The 21,167-nt window shown below is 36.4% G+C and overlaps 2 protein-coding genes and 1 long non-coding RNA gene across 4 annotated transcripts in view; 1 reads left to right on the plus strand and 2 right to left on the minus strand.

Annotated features, from left to right (window-relative positions):
• Positions 1–21,167, minus strand: part of LOC110378686 (2-methoxy-6-polyprenyl-1,4-benzoquinol methylase, mitochondrial) — a 381,156-nt gene that overhangs the window by 179,426 nt on the left and 180,563 nt on the right. The gene's annotated exons all lie outside the window — the stretch shown is intronic.
• LOC110378676 (calcium/calmodulin-dependent protein kinase kinase 2) overlaps positions 1–21,167 on the plus strand; it is a 222,477-nt gene that overhangs the window by 62,946 nt on the left and 138,364 nt on the right. For both annotated transcript variants that reach the window (XM_064040381.1, XM_064040382.1), the window contains exon 2: positions 5,042–5,100. In XM_064040381.1, the coding sequence (XP_063896451.1) occupies positions 5,042–5,100 (59 nt within the window). The remainder of the gene's footprint in view (positions 1–5,041; positions 5,101–21,167) is intronic.
• On the minus strand, positions 10,180–15,522 carry LOC135118398 (uncharacterized). The gene is made up of 2 exons (XR_010277560.1): positions 14,592–15,522; positions 10,180–10,460 (listed from the first exon to the last, which is right to left on the minus strand). It is a non-coding gene; the product is annotated as an uncharacterized LOC135118398 (long non-coding RNA).

Consider the following 21,167-nt stretch of genomic DNA (forward strand, 5'->3'; position numbering starts at 1 on the left):
CAGGACTTAAATGTCTTATTACTCTTTTTGTACATTTATCAATATTGTGGAGAATTAAAAGCCCTTCAGGTTCGATTCTCGGATGCTTATTTTCTCATTAATTAATAACGTGAAGCAGGCTTCAACAATGATTCCCAACAAAAAAAGTCTTCAATTCTACATTTAGGTACAGAAAACAAAATTAATTTAAGCTACAATATAAAAATTACCGTTCCATTTGAATTCAATGTGATTGCAATATCCGACTGAATCTCGCGATCTTGCCTAACTATAAACCGTGATTGGAACTCAAATATAATTCGGTTTCCGATAGAAAGTTTCCCGGTAACCATTCCATTGAAAGTCTGATAGCTATTCAGTTCTATTCAATTTCAAAATCAATGAGAATGAATGAAAATGAATCTTTGAGTTATATCGTAAGACTGTATTTTTCAACTATCAAGCAGAGTCATAGGAATCATTATGACACAGTTGTTTACAATTACAGGTGCACCCGGCTAGACTGGAAACCGATCCTAACATACTTGGGAAAAAGCTCGGCAGATGATAATAAGAAATATTAAACATGCTAGGTGCTGAATAATTAAGGCAAAAAGATCTGAACAGATTTTGGAGATATTGGCATAGGTTGAAATACCTAGTTAATATTTAAGCTGCTAGATATATTTATTTTTCGTTTACCAAAATTCTAATTTTCGCTTGAGATACAGGTTTAACCTAGTTCAAGCAATTATAATGTTAGCACATTATGTCTAGATTTTAAGAAATAATGTTGTATTTTTTTATTTGATTTGATTTGAAACGATTTGATAATTGCATTGAATTTTGAAATTTATTTAATTTAATCATACCTTTTTGCAATATAATTAAATTAAGTTGGACCTAGTTACGTACATATTGAATTACGTATATAAATACAGCAGAACTAAACCAAAATTATAATCCATATTTTTATGAAATAATAATATTATATTGTGAAGTATACCTATGCCTAAACATACATATTTATTTTATAAACTTTCGTAGATAATAATATAAATGTTAAAAGCATCGAATTTACACCACAATAAGAAACAAAGTTCACGAAGCTATCGCTTTCTGAAAATTATAAGAATATCCTCTTTGTAAAGCATTTGAGATCAAATTCGATATCTGATACATATTTAAGTGAGGTTGCAACCTTTTTGTTCCCTCCAGCGATATTCTGCCAAACAGTGTATATTGTACGAAAGCTTTTTACAAAAATCGACTTGCTTTGACCTTACTTATAAAATAACAAGTTTGGTCTGTTCACGTTTTCAGCTTAAAAAAGTTGAGTTGGATGTGTGTTTTTGTACCTTAACATTTTACACAAAATGTAATCAATGAATTTTAGTGTCAATTTTAGTAATATAAGCATCAGAATAAAATATAAGCTACTTTTCAACTAAGTGCGGGCATAATCCCCACTAAGCAGGTAAAGCCTTCCAGTCTAACCGAATGCAGCTGAGTACCAGTGTGCCACAAGGAACGACTGCCTATCTGATCTCCTCAACCCACTTACCTGGGCAACCCAATACCCTAACCCTATGTAAAATATCTAGGATCACAAAAAGCTAAATAAATGTAGATTTGCTTCATAATAAATACTGATTTTCTCGTAATAAACTCGTATATTACACTGGTAACTCGGGCAGGCGAGTCACATACTATCAATAAGGGATATTTCTTTATTTCGCGGCGATAATGTCTTGTTTGTTATGTAGACTATAATTTCTGCCTTACACAACGTCTAGTTTACATGGGTTTACAGGGATTTTGTTTGTATTAGCTTTTCTCTAAGATATTTATGTAAAATGAAAACATGTGGGATTATGTTGTTGCTTGTTATCTTTGCAACTGGGACATAACATTATAGAAATTGATGAGTGATTTAGGTATTTGATGGTGATCACTGCTCTTACTAAAATTCGTGATAATAGAAAGAATTCTTTTTTTTATTGGAAATCGGAGAAAAATACACTTTGAATATATAATAGTCATTTTAACAACCTTTAATTCTCAACTCAAATAATTAATTTAACCAAATTCTCCATCAAAGGCCTACTAAAAATACACTTGCTGGCAAAATAATAAGGGCCTTTCGAAGTTTTACATATAAAATGAAGACATAGCTACATGCTACATAGAGGACGAAATAAAGAGGTCTGTCGGAATGTGGCCCGCGTCGCCTGCTACATAGTGTAATGGAATGAAGGAAAATAACACGTGTCTAGAGGAAATATGTATATTACTGAATATTTTTGCTATAAGTATTTTAATGCCATTTAATGTAGGTATGATATGGGATAGTTTATGGAACGCATTTTGTCAGATTTTTTTATGTTACAGCAAGGCTTTTTCAGTCATTTTTCAGTTGATTGAATTGTTTGAGATTCATGTTCGTTTACAAAATGAACCTTATGTCAACGTCATAATCTCTCATAATTTTAGAAAAGTCAGTGTCCAAAAGACGTTTAAAAGTTTATGTAGTAAGGCCATTTATGTTTTAGGAAGTTGCCTAAACACAAGGATTCAGAAAATCGCTTGCAGGGCAATTTCGAGTACCTAACACCCTTTCCATTTACCTGCTTTCAACATTTCATCACGCCGAAGTAATCTCCTTCCTAAACGCAAGATAATCCACCACTTTTCTCAAAAATATCTAATCCAATATTAAAAAGCGTGTCTTGTTCAGTAAAAGCCGGCGTTCATAACGAAGCTTATACGTAATGCATTGGATCCACGGAGGACGGAAACATAGCGGAGATGACATAAGGAAGGTAGGTCAGGCGCCTTCTTGTAGGTCAAGCAACGTACGATAGGATTGGAGGAACCAGAACTAATGAGGCATTCGGGCCTATCAAATCACGACTGTTCTGTCAAAGATTGGTCTTGATTGATTCGTGTTTTATTTCTGTTCTAAAGAAGGTGCATGACGGTGGAGCTAGTAACGTTCCTCATCCCCCGAACACTCGCATGATGTCGCGCTACTTTCATAGAAGATGTTGCGTTATGACGTCTCCGCTAGTGATTTTGTTCTCCATGATTGGACCTCTTAGCTTGAGTAGCAGGACCAAGTTTATCGACTAAACGTTTCATGATAAAAATGTCAAGTGCTTCCTAAGAAGACTTAGCTGCTATATTTTAGAAGTGGAGAATTTTAGAGTTGAGTAAGTGAGGTTATCTCACAATTAGCTTTCGAAAAAATCCTGGTAAAATGGTACATATTATTGAAAAGGTCTAATAATTGATCAATTTATTAAATAGTGTGGGGAATTTTAAATCACGTCTACTAATTTTAAATCCTCTAGCAAATAAAAATAAATTGCGTGCAAACATTTCTAAAACGCTCGTGAAATTGCAAGCATTGTGCGTGAACAATTTGGGTGAAATGACAACATTAGTTAAATGGTAACCATCCACCTTAATGATGATGAAATTATGGCAAGATGCTTTTTCTTCATTTCAAACAGTGCAGACAAATATGAACAAAGAATGAGAACTTCGCTTCTCAGGTATAACTACTTTTCTAAATTTGTAAGTAGGTATATCTTGGACACCAATGACTGTGTTTCGGATGGCACGTTAAACTGTAGGTCCCGGCTGTCATTGAACATCCTTGGCGATAGTCACGGGTAGTCAGAAGCCAGTAAGTCTGACGCCAGTCTGACCAAGGGATATCGGGTTGCCCGGGAAACTGGCAGTCGCTTCTTGTAAAGCTGTAGTACTCTGCTGAATCCGGTGAGACTGGAAGCCGACCCCAACAGTTGGGAAAAGGCTCGGGAGATGATGCTTCTTAGGTATATCATTAAAACATAACACCCTTTTTTGGCTACTAAAGTAAAATAATACAATCGAATAAGGAATCCATTCAGAGCAAGATGCGTGTCTTGTTTATTTATAATCGAACTCGTGACCCCGAAACAGACACAGCCACTCCACCGTATATAAATTGAAACACATTTCACTGTTACAGTCAGGAACAATAATATAGACACAAACATTACACTTTACATTGACACATTATAGTTATATCTTCTTGCCCATAAAAAGTAACGTGTATAAAGCTCGAGATAAAGTAATGGCTACACATATCGATTTATAAGGTTAAGCAATCCTATGCTAGGTGTTTCGGACGGCGAGTTTAATTGTAGGTATGGAATGTTATCTTTATTAATCAAAAACCAGAAAATCGGACAACCAGCGTTATCAAGGGGTAGACAGTTTTTTTTTTCTATAAAATACTGATTGCTTTATGTATTCTGCTGCATCTGCTTGACGTGTAAGCCGACTCGAACACAAGAAGAATCTCAAACCGATTCTGATTGATATCATTTCCTTTCCATGTAACATTATAACGTAACATAGTTATATATTTTCAATTCATTTTTTAATTTAAATTAGACGTATTCCAACTTCATTGGTGTCGCCTGTACCCCGATCGTGGGAACATTACGCGACGCTCGCGCGTACACATGTCGGCAAACAAAACGAGCACTTATTCCCTTTGTGTCGCACTCACAATATTTTCGTGTAAACTTGTGTTGTTCTGTATTCAGCGTGTTGGGTTGTAATAGACTTAGCGTGTTTGAAGACTGAATTTAAATTTAGGTTGCTTTTTTAGGCTTCAGTAATTTATTTTGTCTATAAATTATATTTTTTCTTGTTTTTAGATAGACACTTTTTTTAATAGTCGTCATTTTTGAAAACTTTTTTTTTTACTTTTGATAACTATTTCTATGAAAGTGAAATAATAATAATTGTCTGTCTGTTTACGTGTACCTAGTCTAAATCAAAATACCTAGCTGGGACTTTAAAATAGGTAAAATAAAATGATAACGGCCCAAAAATATCAGTAAAAACAACCTAGAACTAGTAAAAGCTACCACATGTATTTTTTTTATTTGACAGGGAATTTCAGACATAAGTGCGCGAAATCGAAATCTTAAGCATGAAATTATTGTTTTTTTTTCAGATTTCTTGTACATAAAAATAAAGCAGTGTTTCTATTTGTCCTCAGGTGGGCGTGCTGCCCCCCGTGCGGCGCACGCGGCCACCACGCCTCGCAGATATACCCAGGTGCTTATACTAATAGCCAATAACTACTAGCTTCAATCTTTAATTATAATATTATAATGCGAAAGTCGCTTGGTTTGACTGTCTGAAAAGCTACTGAAAAGATTTTTATTGGTGCATAGATAGTGTAGTGACAGAGTAAGAACATACATTTTGTCAGGTTGCGAAGCAGTTTTCTAGGAACGCGGATGGAACTGCAAAGAATAGCTAGTCCTGTAACAAATAGTTATCTGATAGACGTCATAGACAGTCAATAAAAGCTAATGAATATGTGAACATTCTAAGTATGCACAGTTACATATGTAGTGCATAGATTTACGTTTCTAAATGTAAGTTAATCTTTAAGGTAATAATATGTATGGTGCACTGTAGTCTGAAAACAAAGGATCTTCTTTAGCTTCCATAGGTAAGTACATTTTACCTACATCCATAATTCTCTAGAGTAGGTACGTATATAAGTTTCTACACAAAATTGACGTTATTACAACGTTGACGGTAATATATTACTCGCTTGTCCCCGGGGTCGATATATTACGATTACCGATTATCGATTATGTAATCATGCTAATCATATTCAAATATCCTTCGGGGCTTTTTTGGGAAATTAATATATGGCAAGCATTTTTTGGACGTTTGATTGAACAATATTGAATTTCTTTTTTTACTAATTTTGTGTACTTCAAAACGTTCTTATGTTTTAATTAACTCTCTATATTTTATTGTTTACTACATGCAACAGCACAAAGAAAAGTTTTAATTTAAAAAAATGTTATTCAAAAAAAAAACAAGATTGAAGAATAACTATTGTCCGAATGTCTGCACTGTAAACCAAGATTTATCATTCCACAAAATTATTTTCTTACAACTGCTATACATTTCAAAGCAATATCTTCTGTCTACAAAAAATATCTTACACTTACTTTCAGAAAAAATGACCCTCTTCGTCTGCCGCTAGAAAATAAATCCGTTTGTGTAATCAAGACATGTACTATGATCGACGAACTATCCGAGACGAGACTAGTTCTGAATAAAGTCTTATTTCTCAAAGAAACTAGGTTTCTAGACCAAAGTTCTGATATTGGAAGCGCTCATGGTAATGCGATTCGTTCTAGGTAAATGTGGGGTACCTATAGTATGAGGTACATAGGTATTTTGTGCACTTAATTTATTTATTTAATGTTAAAAATGAGAAGTTATTATAATTATCTCATCACAATGTATATTTTACGACACAAAAAATTTAAACTAGTCGTGTGAAACAGCATTTCTGTCTTAAACTTGATAAATAATGTAAAAATTGAGTACCCCATTTTTTTGATAATAATCAGTGTGTATTTAATAACCGTAACAGTTGTAAAATAGCTGTCTTTAGGTTTGCATGCACTCTCACCGTTTAAGACATAGACAAGTTTTTGAAATAGCCAGTTCTCCAAAAGTGTTTTATTCGGTTAAGGTTCTGTCAAAAATATATACCAAGAAACGAATAACCAAAACCCCACAAAATTCACCCATAATACCTCACACAAAGAGGAATTTCCATATAAAGTTATTGCGCGCTACAAGATACTTCCCATACTCCGAGCGTAGCGTCGACTCGTCCCATTGACTCGGGAATGTTGCCGTCGAGTGTAAATGTGCTGTTTATGCCGAAGCTGCTGAACAAACTTGATAATAATGGACTCTTTAAAATTAAAATTATTTATTTTCTTTATTATTCTTTGAAATTACCGGTAAATATTATATAAAATCTCAGTGATCCAATTTTTTTGGCATTCGGTGTATAGGTATCGTATAACTTTAAAATTGGTAAGATAGAGGTCTATTAATTATTGTATTTGCCCTCACATCTTTAAAGATGCAGACAACTTTTTGAAATAACCAGTTCTCCGAAAGTGTTTCATTCAGCTAAAGCTCTGTTAAGATATATACCAGGAAACGTATCACCAAATACCCCACTAAATTCAGCCATAATACCACACACAAAGAGGAATTTCCATACACATAAAGTTATTGCACGCTACAAGATACTCCCCATACTCCGAGTGTAGCGTCGACTCGTCGACTCGTCCCATTGACTCGGGAATGTTGCCGTCGAGTGTAAATGTGCTGTTTATGCCGAAACTGAATAAACATGATCATGGCGGATTCTTTTGCTTATATCACGGGGTTTCGTGTTTATTAAAAGTCTTTGGAGTTTTCTTTTTGAACATAGGTATTGTATAAGCAAATCCTGTATATAAATCTGGCTATCTGTAGGCTGCAAACTTGAAAACTGTTGCGCGGATTTTTGTGCGGTTTTCAGCCATAACATTAATAAGGAAGATTTAGGTATATACATAACTAGCCGTTTTCCCGTAAAATATAAAATATAGGCCTGTGTTAGGTACTCGGGAAGAGTGTAGCTTTCCAACAGTGTTTTTTTTTTCAATCATTCAATCGATTCAATACTTTTGGAGCTTTTGGAGCATTTTTATTTTAATATAATATAGATCATGAAACATACTGTAGGCTATACCGGTGCAGACCACTAGCAGATTCTAAAAGATTTTTAATATCCACCAACATAAAATTCTACTATTTTCGTAAATACATGTATTGATTTGGCTCTATAACTCACCTTCGCTCACTTTACCACAATAATCACAACATTTCCTAAACATCACAAGCATGGACAACAAACTTGCACAGAGCGTGGTTGATTTGGAGAAATTCTTCAGTTCCCGAATGCAGGAGTATGAAAATAAGCTTCTGAAGGTTGCTGCTGGCAGTGCTCCTAAACATCCTGACCTGGCTTCGCTCTCATCGGAATTCCTGGAGTTCAAAAGTTTTGTTTGTCAGACACTGAAACTTCTGAAAGCACAGACTGAGCTCCTTTCCCGTGCCCTGGACAAACATGAAACTACTATGCGTAGGAAGATCCTGCTGTTCCACGGTGTTCCAGAGAAGACTAACGAGAAGCTCAATGAGACTGTCCTGGACGTCGTTGTCAAGCGCATGAAGGTGGATGATGCCTGCTTGGACATTTTTGAGGTTTGCCACAGACTTGGTGCCTCACAGGGTAAAACCAGGCCTGTGCTGGTACGCTTCAGGGACATGGAGCACCGTCGTGTTGTCTGGGACAACAAAACCTTACTTAAAGGCTCAGGTATCACAATATCTGAGTTTCTCACTAAGACGCGACATCAAGTTTTTGTTGCTGCCCGGAAACATTTTGGGATAAGTAGCTGTTGGTCCGCGGAAGGGAAGATCATCGTCCAAGTGGCAGATAAGTCTCGTCGTAAGATCTCCAATATGGGTGAGCTAGATGATCTCATAGCATTGTTTCCCGCTAGTGCTGATGTAGGGACTGCTGGAGGAAGTTCGTTGCCTTCAGTGCCTAGCATTTCTCCACAAGCTGCTGCCAAGAAGACGAAGACGCTGAGGAAGGCGCGTCGCTAAATGTATCTTTTGTCTTGTTTTTTCTATGCTACTTTCCGCTTTAACCTTCTTATTTTATAGTTCCTTCTCGTGTGTTACACTTTTTGTGAGTGCTAAGTCGGTACTTTTTCGACCAAGTTCGGTTTTGTTTTTATTTTAAGCTGGTAGTTAGTTTTTTATTTATTTTTAGATTTCACTTCACCTAATGTTTTATGTTTGGTTAGTTTGACAATGACAGGTCAATTTGACGTTTTGTTGTCACCCTCTTTCTTTTTTTTTTATAATATGTAGTATGTTATTCTCATATAGCTGACTGATGTTTGTCCTTATACTTGTGTTGCCACCTTCATTTATTTTTATTTTTTTTATGCTGTTACTCTCTTTTTCTGACTGATATTATTAATTATTTCTAGTGTTTACTGATTCTTGTGTGTGCGTGTATTCTTTTCTCTTCTTACTGTTTGTTTTACTCTTATGCGAATGGGTGAGTTAAAATAGCCAAGAGTTATTGGTAATTTATTTTTGTTTTGTTAATGTACTTTTATTTTATATTTTTAAGTTGCGTATTTTTATTTATTTATTTTAATATTTTATTGGTATATTTTTATTTGAATGTCTATGTGTGATTTCAACTTAGACGATAGTTTTTTCTCTTGCTCTTCAACTTCCAACAGTTTTGTCAGCGCTGATGGCGACTCTTCTGCTCCCTTGACGTTGGGTGATCAGATCTCCTCACTTCTGTCGCCTTATCCTAATAATTTCAACATAGCCCACATAAATGCTCAAAGTGTTCCTGGTCATCACTCCGACCTTCTGGCATCTATTGACAGTGCGCACCTTGACGCTTTGTTGATTTCCGAGTCCTTTTTGAAACCTTCGCTTCTGTCTGCTCACTATGCCCTCCCTGGTTTTGTTCTGGTTCGGAACGACAGAACGGGAAAGGGAGGTGGGGGTGTTGCCATGTACTTGCGGGCTGATGTCCCGTATAAGATCATCAGTGCTTCCCCTTCATTATACTCGGAATCAGCAGAGCATCTATTTCTTGAAGTTATCTTAAATCACTCTAAGATGCTTCTTGGAGTAGTCTATAGTCCAAACCTCCATATTAATTACTTTGACATGTTAGATTCGCTGTTGAATGATTATTGCCCGTTGTACGAGCATATAGTCATGATGGGTGATTTTAACACTTGTCTACTGAAGGATGACAGTCGAGCGCTTAAACTTAATTCTCTTCTTTCTTCTTTCAATCTTAGTATTTTACCTCTCTCTGCTACTCACCACTTTCCCAATTGTACTCCTTCCTTGTTAGATCTTATGATTGTGTCAAAGATCAGTAATGTTTCTTTTCACGGACAGCTTACTGCTTGTTTTTCCTACCACGATTTCATCTTTCTATCTTACAGGATTCGTCCTCCTAAGCGAAAGCCACAGTACCTTTTCCTTCGGAATTACAAGGGCATTGACTTGGAGGCATTGACGCGTGATGCTGATCTCATTGACTGGACCTGTGTATTGGAGAGCACCTGCATCAACGAAATGGTAGACTGCTTCAACCTTAAATTACTACGTTTGTTTGACAGCCATGCCCCCATTCGTCGTGTTAAAGTTAGGAATATTCCGGCTCCCTGGCTCACTCCTGCCATTAAAGAATTGATGTCAAAGTCAAAGTCAAAATCGTTTATTGAAAATAGGCTAGATTCTAGCACTTTTTCACGTCAAAAAATACAAAATTACAGCACCCCCAAAACGCCCCCCTTTCACCACTTCCTAGTGTTATGGCTGGGAAGAAGAAGTGGTGAAGAACAAACTTCCCAGCAACACAGCTGTCTATTACAATTTAATTATAATTAAATTACAATTATACAATTCAATATTAGTCGCAAAATATATATATATAAAAAAAAACACTTGTTGTCCACTTCAGAGCTGCCATCTGCGTGTATCTGTGAAATAATCATTAATGTTATAATAAGCCTTTTTAATCAGTATATCCTTAATTTTGATTTTAAAAGAACTGTCCGTTAGTTCTAACAAATGAACTGGGATTCTATTATAAATGCGTATACAAAGGCCCACAAACGAACCGTGCACTTTATGCAATCGATAGTTGGATGCGGTTAATTTATGTTTATTTCTAGTGTTGAAATTGTGCACGTCACTCTTTTTACTAAATAACTCTATGTTTTGCCTTACATATATTATATTGGCATAAATATATTGAGACGCCACAGTCAGAACACCAATATCCTTAAACCTTTCCCTTAGGGAGACTCTAGTACCTAGTCGGTATATAGCACGGATAGCACGCTTCTGTAACACGAAGACATTTTCTATGTCGGCAGCATTGCCCCACATAAGAATTCCGTAAGACATAACACTGTGGAAATAACTGAAGTACACTAAACGCGCCGTGGCTACATCGGTGAGAGCTCTTACCTTTCTGACAGCGTACGCAGCAGAGCTTAGTCTATTCGTGAGGCCAGTTATATGCTCACCCCATTGAATTTTGGAGTCTACAGTTATTCCTAGAAAAGTGGTAGCTTGGACCGTTTCAATTTCCTCGTTGTTTAAAACTACACTGGGGCCGAGATTTTTCACGTTTGGCAAAGCAAATTTTATACATTTGGTTTTCTTCGCATTCAAAACCAAATTATTGGCTGTGAACCAGTGCGTTACTAACGACAGACACGAATTCACGTCATCAAAATCTACTCTATTCCTATCAACTTTAAAAATTAGAGACGTGTCATCAGCAAACAATACTACATCACACAATGATTTTAAATAATATGGCAAGTCATTAATGTACACAAGAAATAAAAATGGCCCTAGAATCGAGCCTTGCGGTACGCCCAAACAAACGGGTAGATTGGAAGATTTGACACCATTAACGTCAACACATTGCATTCTGCCGCTTAAATATGAGCTAATAACACTAAGTGCGCTATCTCTAATGCCATAGTACTTAAGCTTCTGAGTAAGCGTTTCATGTTGGACGCAGTCAAACGCCTTAGAAAGATCACAAAACACCCCAATTGCATTCTGCGACTTCTCCCACGCGGTATAAATGTGCTTCAGTAGAGCAACTCCGGCATCCGTTGTTGAGCGACCCTTAGTGAAACCATATTGTTCCGCATGTAAAATATTATGTACATTGAAATGGCGCAGTAGCTGATTTAAAATGATTTTTTCATAAATTTTGCTTAACGCGGGTAAAATTGAAATCGGCCTAAAGTTGCCTAGGTCATTCTTGCTCCCTGATTTAAAGAGTGGTATAACCTTACTGTATTTCATAAGTTCCGGAAAGGTACCTGAGTCAATACACTCATTAAATATACTAGCCAAATAGGGTGCAATATCGACAATAATACAGTCTATAACTTTTACAGAGATACCCCACAAGTCACCTGTCTTTTTTGAATTTAATGACTTGAAGGTTCTAACTATATCATGAGGTGTAATATAACTAAAAGTAAATGTGGCTTCACATTGGCTAACACTACTTCGTAAAAATTTTTCGGCGTTGGTGGTAGAGGAGTCTAAGTCGCTAGTGGTCTTTATTGCAATATTAGAAAAGAAGGTATTAAATTCTCTAGCTACATCCGAATCTTTCTCATAAACTTGATCCTCATCAACGATTTTGTATCGAGTATCACGCTGTTTATTTTTTCCAGTCTCACTATTAATAATATTCCACGTAGCTTTAATTACACTATTACTGTTCTTGATTTTATTACTAAAATACATCGATTTTGCCGCATGACAGACTTTTTTAAACAATTTGGAATAATTTCTAACAAATGTAATAAAATTTTCATCAAATTTATAATTTTTCATTTCATACAGCTCATACAACTTAGCTCTACTCTTGTAAATGCCGGGGGTAGCCCACTCATTGAAATTAGCCGTTTCTTTTATTACGAAAGTTTTGGTTTTAAAACTAGAATTAAATTCATATTTAATGATATCGAACAGAGCTCCGTACATTAAATGGGGATTGTCATTATCTAATATCTCATAGCCTAGTTTTGCAATTATATTATTTTTGAAAGTATTAAAACGACTGGTTGTTAAGGGGCGACATGTTATTTCCCGTTTGATTTTATGCTGTCTATCAGGAAACCGTGCCAGTTGACCACGGTGATCGGAAGGAAGGCCATTGGTAATCAGAGTCTCCGTGGCGGTACAATTACTAAATATATTATCTAAACAGGTTGACGAGGTTGCCGTAATTCTTGTTGGTTCTAGAAATAAATTAAACAAGTTGAAAGATTTAAATAAGTTAAGCAACCTTATAGTTAAGGGAGATGATTCTAAAATATTAACATTGAAATCACCGCAAACTAAAAGTGTTTTACTACTTGAATTTAGTTTAGAAAGGGAATTTTCCATTACCGATTCAAAGATGTTAAAATCCCCAGAAGGAGGCCTGTACACACAAATTATAACAAACCGCTCCAGTTCAACACATGACAGTTCTATGTTGCGCTCCACTGATAATTTAACTATATCCAAACGTTCTTTACACTTTATATTATTAGACACAATTATAAGAGAGCCACCATGGATGGCTTCCTTTCTAACAAACGCACTTTGTACTGTGTAATTACAATTATTAAGGAATATTATTTCAGAATTTCTGTGCCAGTGCTCAGTTATGCACATTACTTGTACCATATAATGCTCAATAAATAAACTTAATTCTAAATCCTTGCCGGAAAGGCCCTGAATGTTTTGATGTACAACATTCAGTTGATGTGGCCCACCCTTTGTCGCACCATGTAGTTTAAACTATCAGGTGTATCAATAGTTGTATTAGTAGAACTACTAATATTATTAAAAGAAGAAGTTACCGTAGTAGAACCCGGGTCAATTTGTATATTATTTGCTATCAATATAGCAATTTGTCTTTTATAATAAAAACTTAGATACATTGTATCATTTGTCATTACAAAATTATTTATAAATTTATTTGTATCAAAGTACATTATTCTATTATTGTAATGCCTAGTTGTATTGTACATTAATAGATTTAAATCAAATATGTACTGATTTTGTTCTTCAGTAAAATTTTTTGAATATGGTAAGGCACAGATGATAAACTTGCAATTTGTTTCATTATTTAATTTTATCATTAATTCAACACAATCTATTATATTTTGTTTACTAACTGCTAGACTATCTCCAAATAGCATAATGGCAGATGAAGTGGTATTAAGATTAGTCAATTTAATTCTTTCTATAATCTCATTGTAGCTGGCACCGGGTGAACAATTGTTTATTATATTACTTTTACAGTATTGAGAGACTAATTTACCAAAACCTAGACCAAATCTATCAGAAAATATTTGTGATGAGTTTTGATTTCCTGAACTATGTTTATGTGAAATGCTTGATGGTGGAATATTGCACTGAACAGCGACACGAGGTGGTATTGTGTCACTGTTCACAGCTGACTGCATAGTACTAGGCGTTGTTAACTGTAGGTCAGCTTGTACTGTTGGTTGAGAACAAGTACAGTTGTTATATTTGTTTTTAAGAGAATCAAGACGGTCCATATTTTCACTACCTAACTGGAGCAGCTCATCGGTAGCCAGAATATGTGCCTTAATTTGATATTTGGCTGCCTCATAATTGTGTGTAATTTTTGTTAACTCACGCTGCAGATCAAGCATCTCCTGTTGCAGAACCTGTGTATCTTGGTCGTACATTAGCCTACTTTGTAAAAGTTGATTAGTGCACAAATTTAACTGTTGTTTTAAATTAACCTTACTTTTAAGTAAATTATTTAATTTGTAAGTCGATTTCTGTTTATGACACACTCTCTTAATTTTTTGAATCAATTTGTTTATTCTAATGTATTTTTTAATTTTTTTGTGACTCATATTTAGTGAATTTGATGCAACAAGCTCATTAAAAAGGTGATGAGTGTCGTCACTTTCTTGTTGTTCTTGAATTTGCTTGAAGCATGTCAACGACTTGTGAGCATCATTTAAGCTGGTCTCCAGTTCAGTAATGCGACTCAGAGCCCTCTCATGAGCATCACTACATTCACTAAAAGAACCTACAAAAACCTGTAACCTATCCCGCTGATCCAGCACATCCATATATTGAATGTGTAACTCGGCAAGTTGAGACTTTAATCCTGAGTTTTATTAATTATGTTCTGTATTTCTTCCTCGCTCTCATCACGTTCCCTCAACAGTTGACCACAGAGCTCCTTAGATGTTTTCAGCTCTTCCAGGGTGTCCTTCAGTTTTACCTCCATGTCTTTGACAGTAGCCTTTCGTGTCTTAATGGACATGGTGTCAGGTATTTACTGAAAGCGTGAAGTAACCAAGATGAGAAAGACAGAAAAGAATAGCAGGTTAAGTTCACTAGATGACTGATAGTTTCAAGTATGCAATTCCGTAGCTTTAAGATTACACAGCAAAGAAGAGCATAAGATTGATAAAGAATTATGCACGAAATTGAAATGAAGAGATATGAAAAGATATATTTATTCTGTAAACGTGATGCTTATTAAATGTGTAATTTAACAAAATTAACCGTTAAAGGAACATGTAATTTATCCGATAATATATTGATTTATTTGTTTAAGCAATCAGGAGAAAGTTATCTTTGCTTTTTACTCGCTTTTTATTTTTATTGCAATGTTAGGGTAGGTTACAAGGTTGACTTTGTTTTTGACGTAAATCCGATATGTAATGTAAATAATACAATCTGCAGTTGTGGAACTGATGCAGTAAAGTGTGACACAAATGTAATAGAAAGATACTTCCCGTAAAAATCCAATTAATTTGAATTGAGCGGTTGACAGCTGACCGCCTCCGTGTGATGTAGATTTTTATCAGTTATCCTTCTACAATGACGCCACAAACATTTGTACACTATATTTATGACCACTACTACTATATTAAATACTTTTAAGGGCTATTTTGACTATTTTTCTATTTTATTTTAATTTTAAATTACACAGCTGTTTTTTGACAAGTCACCCGGCCAGTGTTGGCTAGATGGCTAGTCGGGATAGGGCGAAGAGGAGGCTGAAGCGTAGTCCATCTGAGCGCAACCTTTTTGCTTACAAAACTTTACGTAACCGCTGCAGTCGAATGTGTAGAGATGCTAAGAGACGCTACTTCCACAATTCTCTCGATAATCGTAGCTCCTTCGAGGTTTGGAAATTCCTTAAATCGATCGGTATCGGCAAGGCTGAGGCTACTTATAGTGGTGACACTGACGTGTGTGCTCTTAACAATTACTTCTCCTCTCCTCCAGTTCGTTTGGCTGCACACGTCAGAGCCAGTACATTGAGTCAGCTGGCCAGTCTGCCGCTGCCTGATTGTCCTCCATACGAGTGGTGTGCTGTGACCTCCGATGATGTGAAGAAGTCTATTCTGGCGATTTCATCTAATGCGGTAGGTAATGACGATATATGCTCTAGAATGATATCCCTTACTCTTTCCTCTGTCCTTCCTGTTTTGACTCATATTTTAAATTTTTCCTTATTCTCCGGTTCCTTCCCTGATCTGTGGAAAGCAGCGATTGTCATTCCTTTACCCAAAATTGTACATCCTGCTGCTTTAACCGATTTTAGACCCATCTCAATCCTCCCTTTCCTTTCCAAAGTTCTTGAGCATTTAGTTCACCGTCAGTTGTCTGCGTATATATCCACAATGGACCTGCTTAGTCCTTTTCAATCTGGCTTTCGGCCTGGTCACAGTACATCAACAGCACTGCTGAAGGTCACCGATGATATTCGCCTTGCGATGGAAAACAAATCTCTCACCTTACTAGTTCTTCTTGACTTTAGCAGTGCATTCAACTCTGTTGATTTTGATATTCTTCTCGGCATTCTAAAATCTTTAAACTTTTCCCCTTCCACCCTAAGTTGGTTTGATTCGTATTTAAAAGGCCGTTCACAATGTGTCCGCCTTGGCAACCTTACCTCTGGCTGGTGCAATCTCTCTGCTGGTGTACCTCAAGGTGGCGTTCTCTCTCCTCTCCTGTTTTCTATTTTCATTGACTCTGTCACAAAGGTCATTTCTTCCCACTTCCATCTCTATGCAGACGACTTGCAGCTTTACAGACATTTTCCCTGTGCTGATGCAGAAGCTGCCGTTGCTGCCATGAATCGTGACCTGGATGCGATTTGTGATTGGGCGCAGTCCTTTGGACTGCAAATTAATCCCAGGAAGTCTCAGGCCATGATTATTGGCAGCAGATACATGCGTAGCAGGCTAGATGCTGCGTCACTACCACCACTGTGTTTGAATGGGGTTCAGATTGACTACGCTGATTCAGCGAAAAACTTGGGTGTTACTCTTGATACCTACTTATCGTGGTCAGCTCAGGTCAATGAAGTTAGTCGCAAAGTTCACTATACTTTTCATACGCTGAAATGTCTTCAACAGTTTTTGCCCTTGAAAACCAAGATTTCACTTGCTCAGACTCTCATCCAACCCATTATAGATTACGCTGATGCCTGTTATTTGGATGCCACCGAGGAGCTTTTAAATAAACTTGAGCGCTTGCAAAATCTTTGTATTCGTTTTGTCTTTAATCTTAAAAAGTATGATCATGTTTCACAATTTCGCAAGGATCTCAAGTGGCTCCCTATTCGTCTTCGCAGGAACACTCGCATTCTGTGTCTTTTATTTAATATCCTTTTCAATCCTAAATCTCCTTCGTACCTGCGGGAACGTTTCTCCTTTCTCCGCTCACCTGATGCGTCCTGCAGGACTCATCTCAAATCCTTACTTAAAATCCCTTCCCACTCCACTGATTTCTACTCCTACTCCTTCACCGTTCACGCTGTACGGTTATGGAACAATTTGCCGCCTGAGCTGAGGAGCTGCCAAACTGTTGCTTTATTTAAACGGAAGTTGAAGGAACATTATTTGTCCTTATCATCATAGACGCATATAGTATTTAGTGTATTTATATATATATAAATTATATATTTTATATATATATTACATATGTATTTAGGTTAATGTTAGTATTTATTTTTAGTTATAGCTTCTTTCTTTTTTACACACTATCTGCATCTCTTCTTATTCTAACTCTCCCATAACGGGCCAGCTGGAAGAAATTTCTCTTGAAATAAGCTGTGCCTATGTACTATATGTTCTATCTTTCTTCTTTTCTGTATTCTGTGTGTGTATCTGTGTACATGAACTATTAAATAAATAAATAAATAAAAATCAAAATTTCACAAAGACTACCCCCAGCATCTCTATAATTTTCTACGAATAAATTCTCTTTACAGTCTCAAACACTCGTAGAAGGAAATTCACAAACAAAATTCGTTCGGAAACTTTCGTCGACTTTCATTGGGTTCCTTAAGAATGCCTTTGTGAACGAAATAAGATGTTGAAATGTTACTGTGGTATGTTAGCAAAAATTTAAGCTCACGTGTTTATTGGGCTGGGCTTGCTTCATTGCTCTATGTGGGGAAGTATCAGGATCAATTTTTGAGTATGTAAATATTAGTTTGTGTGTTTTTAAGAAATGCAGTAACTGTATGGTGATTGATAGTGAAAAGGTGAGATTTGCGAGACACATTGAATTCATTCAGCACCGTGAAAAGTAACAAATTGTCATTTTCTAAAATGTCCGCAACGAAATTACAACTTTTCAGCTCAAAAACTTGATGGTAGTGGACTCGCATTGACGCGTAAAAATGTTGTTAACAAATCAAAAGTCTAAAAAACAAATTTATTCAAAGTAGGCTGAAAATCAGCATTTTTGAAGGTCAAATTTACAAGAGACAGCCCCCAAAACGCCCGCCCTTCACCACTTCCTATGTGTTTTTGCTGGGAAGAAGAAGTGGCGCAACAAACTCCCCTTTTTGTACGCGAACCAATGTTCACAAAGAAATTTGGTGGAATCTCGCCATGCAAAATGTTTTGGAGCAAAATATATAAGTATTTCATCCCTTTGCTCGTGTGCCTAAAATAAAAATCCTGGGTTCAACAAACCCCTACCTTTTCCCTAAATTTTACATTCCACTCCCAAATCCAAATAAAATCCAGACCTTTTTAATAAAATACTCCACAAAATAGGTAGCCACGGTAAGTACTTAAGAAGGTTTTCTTTTTAATGAAAACGTAATGGCGGACCGCAAGCTTCCGGTTCTAACGGAAGTTACGAAAGCCTGTAGGTTCTAAATATTTAACTATCGGATCTTTTGAGGCTTTGCCAGTTAATGCGGAAACTGGTGTTTGTTGTTTAAGTTAAAGTTAATCTTTGACTTTTGGTTAAACTTCGTGATATCTCTAATTCAAATCGTAAAGTCAAAAGTTATATTGTTTGTAACACGCGCTGATCTCTTGAATCAATAGTCAGATTTGATAAAATATTTCAAGTGTTAGAATGCACACTTCTTGGGAAAATAAGATGATGAGATGAGTAAGATACTCGTAGAAAAATAATACATTAATAATATTACTAAGTACTTATATCTAATTTATTTATTAAAGAGTTTACCAACAGCTTCTGTGTAGATAAAGCTTAGAGTACAATTTTTGTTATTACTAATATCTAATAACTTCCACTCACAACATAATAAATTCTTTTCAAATACACTCAAAAATTAGTTACTCAAAGTCGGCTGAAAATCAGCACTTTCCGAAGACCATAATTACAGGAGACTAACTAACTATAAGCTAAACTAATACATAATAAGTTCAACCTTGTTCCGTAGTCATGTAAAAAGTTACACAACTTGTTACTAAGTTACTTAAGTTACTTATTTATATTTGGGATAGACTATTGACTACAAAGTATTTAGCACTTAAATGGTTTCATATTATGTCTACCTAACTTTTACGTGGGCACCAATTTGGTCCCTAACCAAAAACTCAGCTTTACAACGGAAAAGTCCCAAAAATAATAAAAAAGTTGTAACCTTACCCGCAGAAACTTACTTACTTAATAATTTACAAGTGGGGATAAAGGCTCGAGCAGACCGGATGCGTATGCGTAACCACGTCGTAGTCACGCGCGTAGTTACGGCGTAACCATGAGTTGTAATGTATGGAAATGCTTGCGTAACGTAGACACGCGCGTCGTTACGCAAGCGGTGTGGCCTGTCTCATACATTTCCATACATTACAACTCATGGTTACGCCGTAACTACGCGCGTGACTACGCTTACGTCTACGCATACGCATCCGGTCTGCTGGAGCCTTAAATAAGGGATGTAACCCGTACATTGCAGACGAAACAGTCGGTCGACAGTTGACAGGGCGGGAAACAAAACCTTTTTGTAAGAAAATCATGAATTCAATCAACTTTTTAGTCAGTCAGATGCTGGCCGAATAGCTGATCGTTATTATGTGCGTTCTAACTGCCTCGTTGGTCTAGCTGTCGCAAGTGCGGCTGCTGAATACGAGGTCTCGGATTCGATTCCCGAATCGGACCGAAATCGCTTTGTGGGTTTTAGAAGACTTTCACAAAGCAGCCCGGAGCCTGGAAGTTGGTGACTGATACAGCTGTGCATCGGAGAGCACGTAAATGTTGGTCCTGCGCCTGATCTCTTTCCGGCCGTGTCGGATTGCCGTCCCATCGGGCGCAGAGAGTGAAATAGTGAGTGCACCTGTGTCTGCACAAATGCTTGTGCACTTTAATATGTCCTGCGCTGGCTGATCGCTTACATGAGCACAGCCGCCGCCGTAGCCGATAATCGGCTTGGAGGACATCACTAACATTCATCTTCATACTGATTTAAGAACCCAAACAAATTGTCGACCGACTAAAAGTTGGCAGTCTGCGGGTGTTACCTTAAGTGTTACTTTCAGAAGAAGTTGGTGTTATATGATTCCTTGCTTTCTGCGCAATTGGCGTGATATTGATACTTTTATTACTAATGTTATGATGGGAAAGTTTGCCTGTTTGTAGTTGTTTCTAACTTGCACAGATTCCTAATATTGTGGGCAAATAAATCTTTGCTTATATAGGTTTTTGTTGAGATATAGGTAGGCACCTTTTGTAACTTTATCAGACTTGTTAGACGCGGTCAGATTCGAGAATTATTTATGGAATATTTCAGTGTTAAGGTACTTTGGGTTTAATAGATTTTTTATGATTGAAAATTATATTAATAGATTTTTTATCTACAAATTAAAGGTAAATTAAAGGTGATTTAATATTAAGGCTTTTGTTACAGCGGTTACAGCCGTAAAAGTCAAAATTTATGGCCAAGATTTTCCAGAAGTTCTTCCAAAACATTCAAAGCAATGACAAAACCAGCATAAAGTAATTAGTAAGTCAGAGATTGTTGACAAAAGCTGTCTGATAACCCTGACGAGACGTGAGATAAGCTCAGATCTGCCACTGGCAGCCGCTCGTTATGTTAGACTATGTATATATAGAAATATAGGTAGGAATGTGGGATCCTATGTATTGTAGACAGTACGGGAAGCTGTGTAAAATTATGATATATTAATTGAACTAGCTGTTGCCCGCAACTTCGTCTGCGTAGGCAATATAGAATAGTCAAAATACTACTTATCCCGTAGGTGCATTCTTTCACGTGACAGTATAATTAGGATTAGCACTTAGCAGTCGCATAGATTCATTGATCAAGGTTGTGTTGTGGATGTGACCATTTATCTAAATAAAAGAAGTAAAGTTTGTGACGTTGT

Source organism: Helicoverpa armigera, chromosome 22 (genome assembly GCF_030705265.1).
Source record: "Helicoverpa armigera isolate CAAS_96S chromosome 22, ASM3070526v1, whole genome shotgun sequence".
Classification (NCBI taxonomy): Eukaryota; Metazoa; Arthropoda; class Insecta; order Lepidoptera; family Noctuidae; genus Helicoverpa; species Helicoverpa armigera.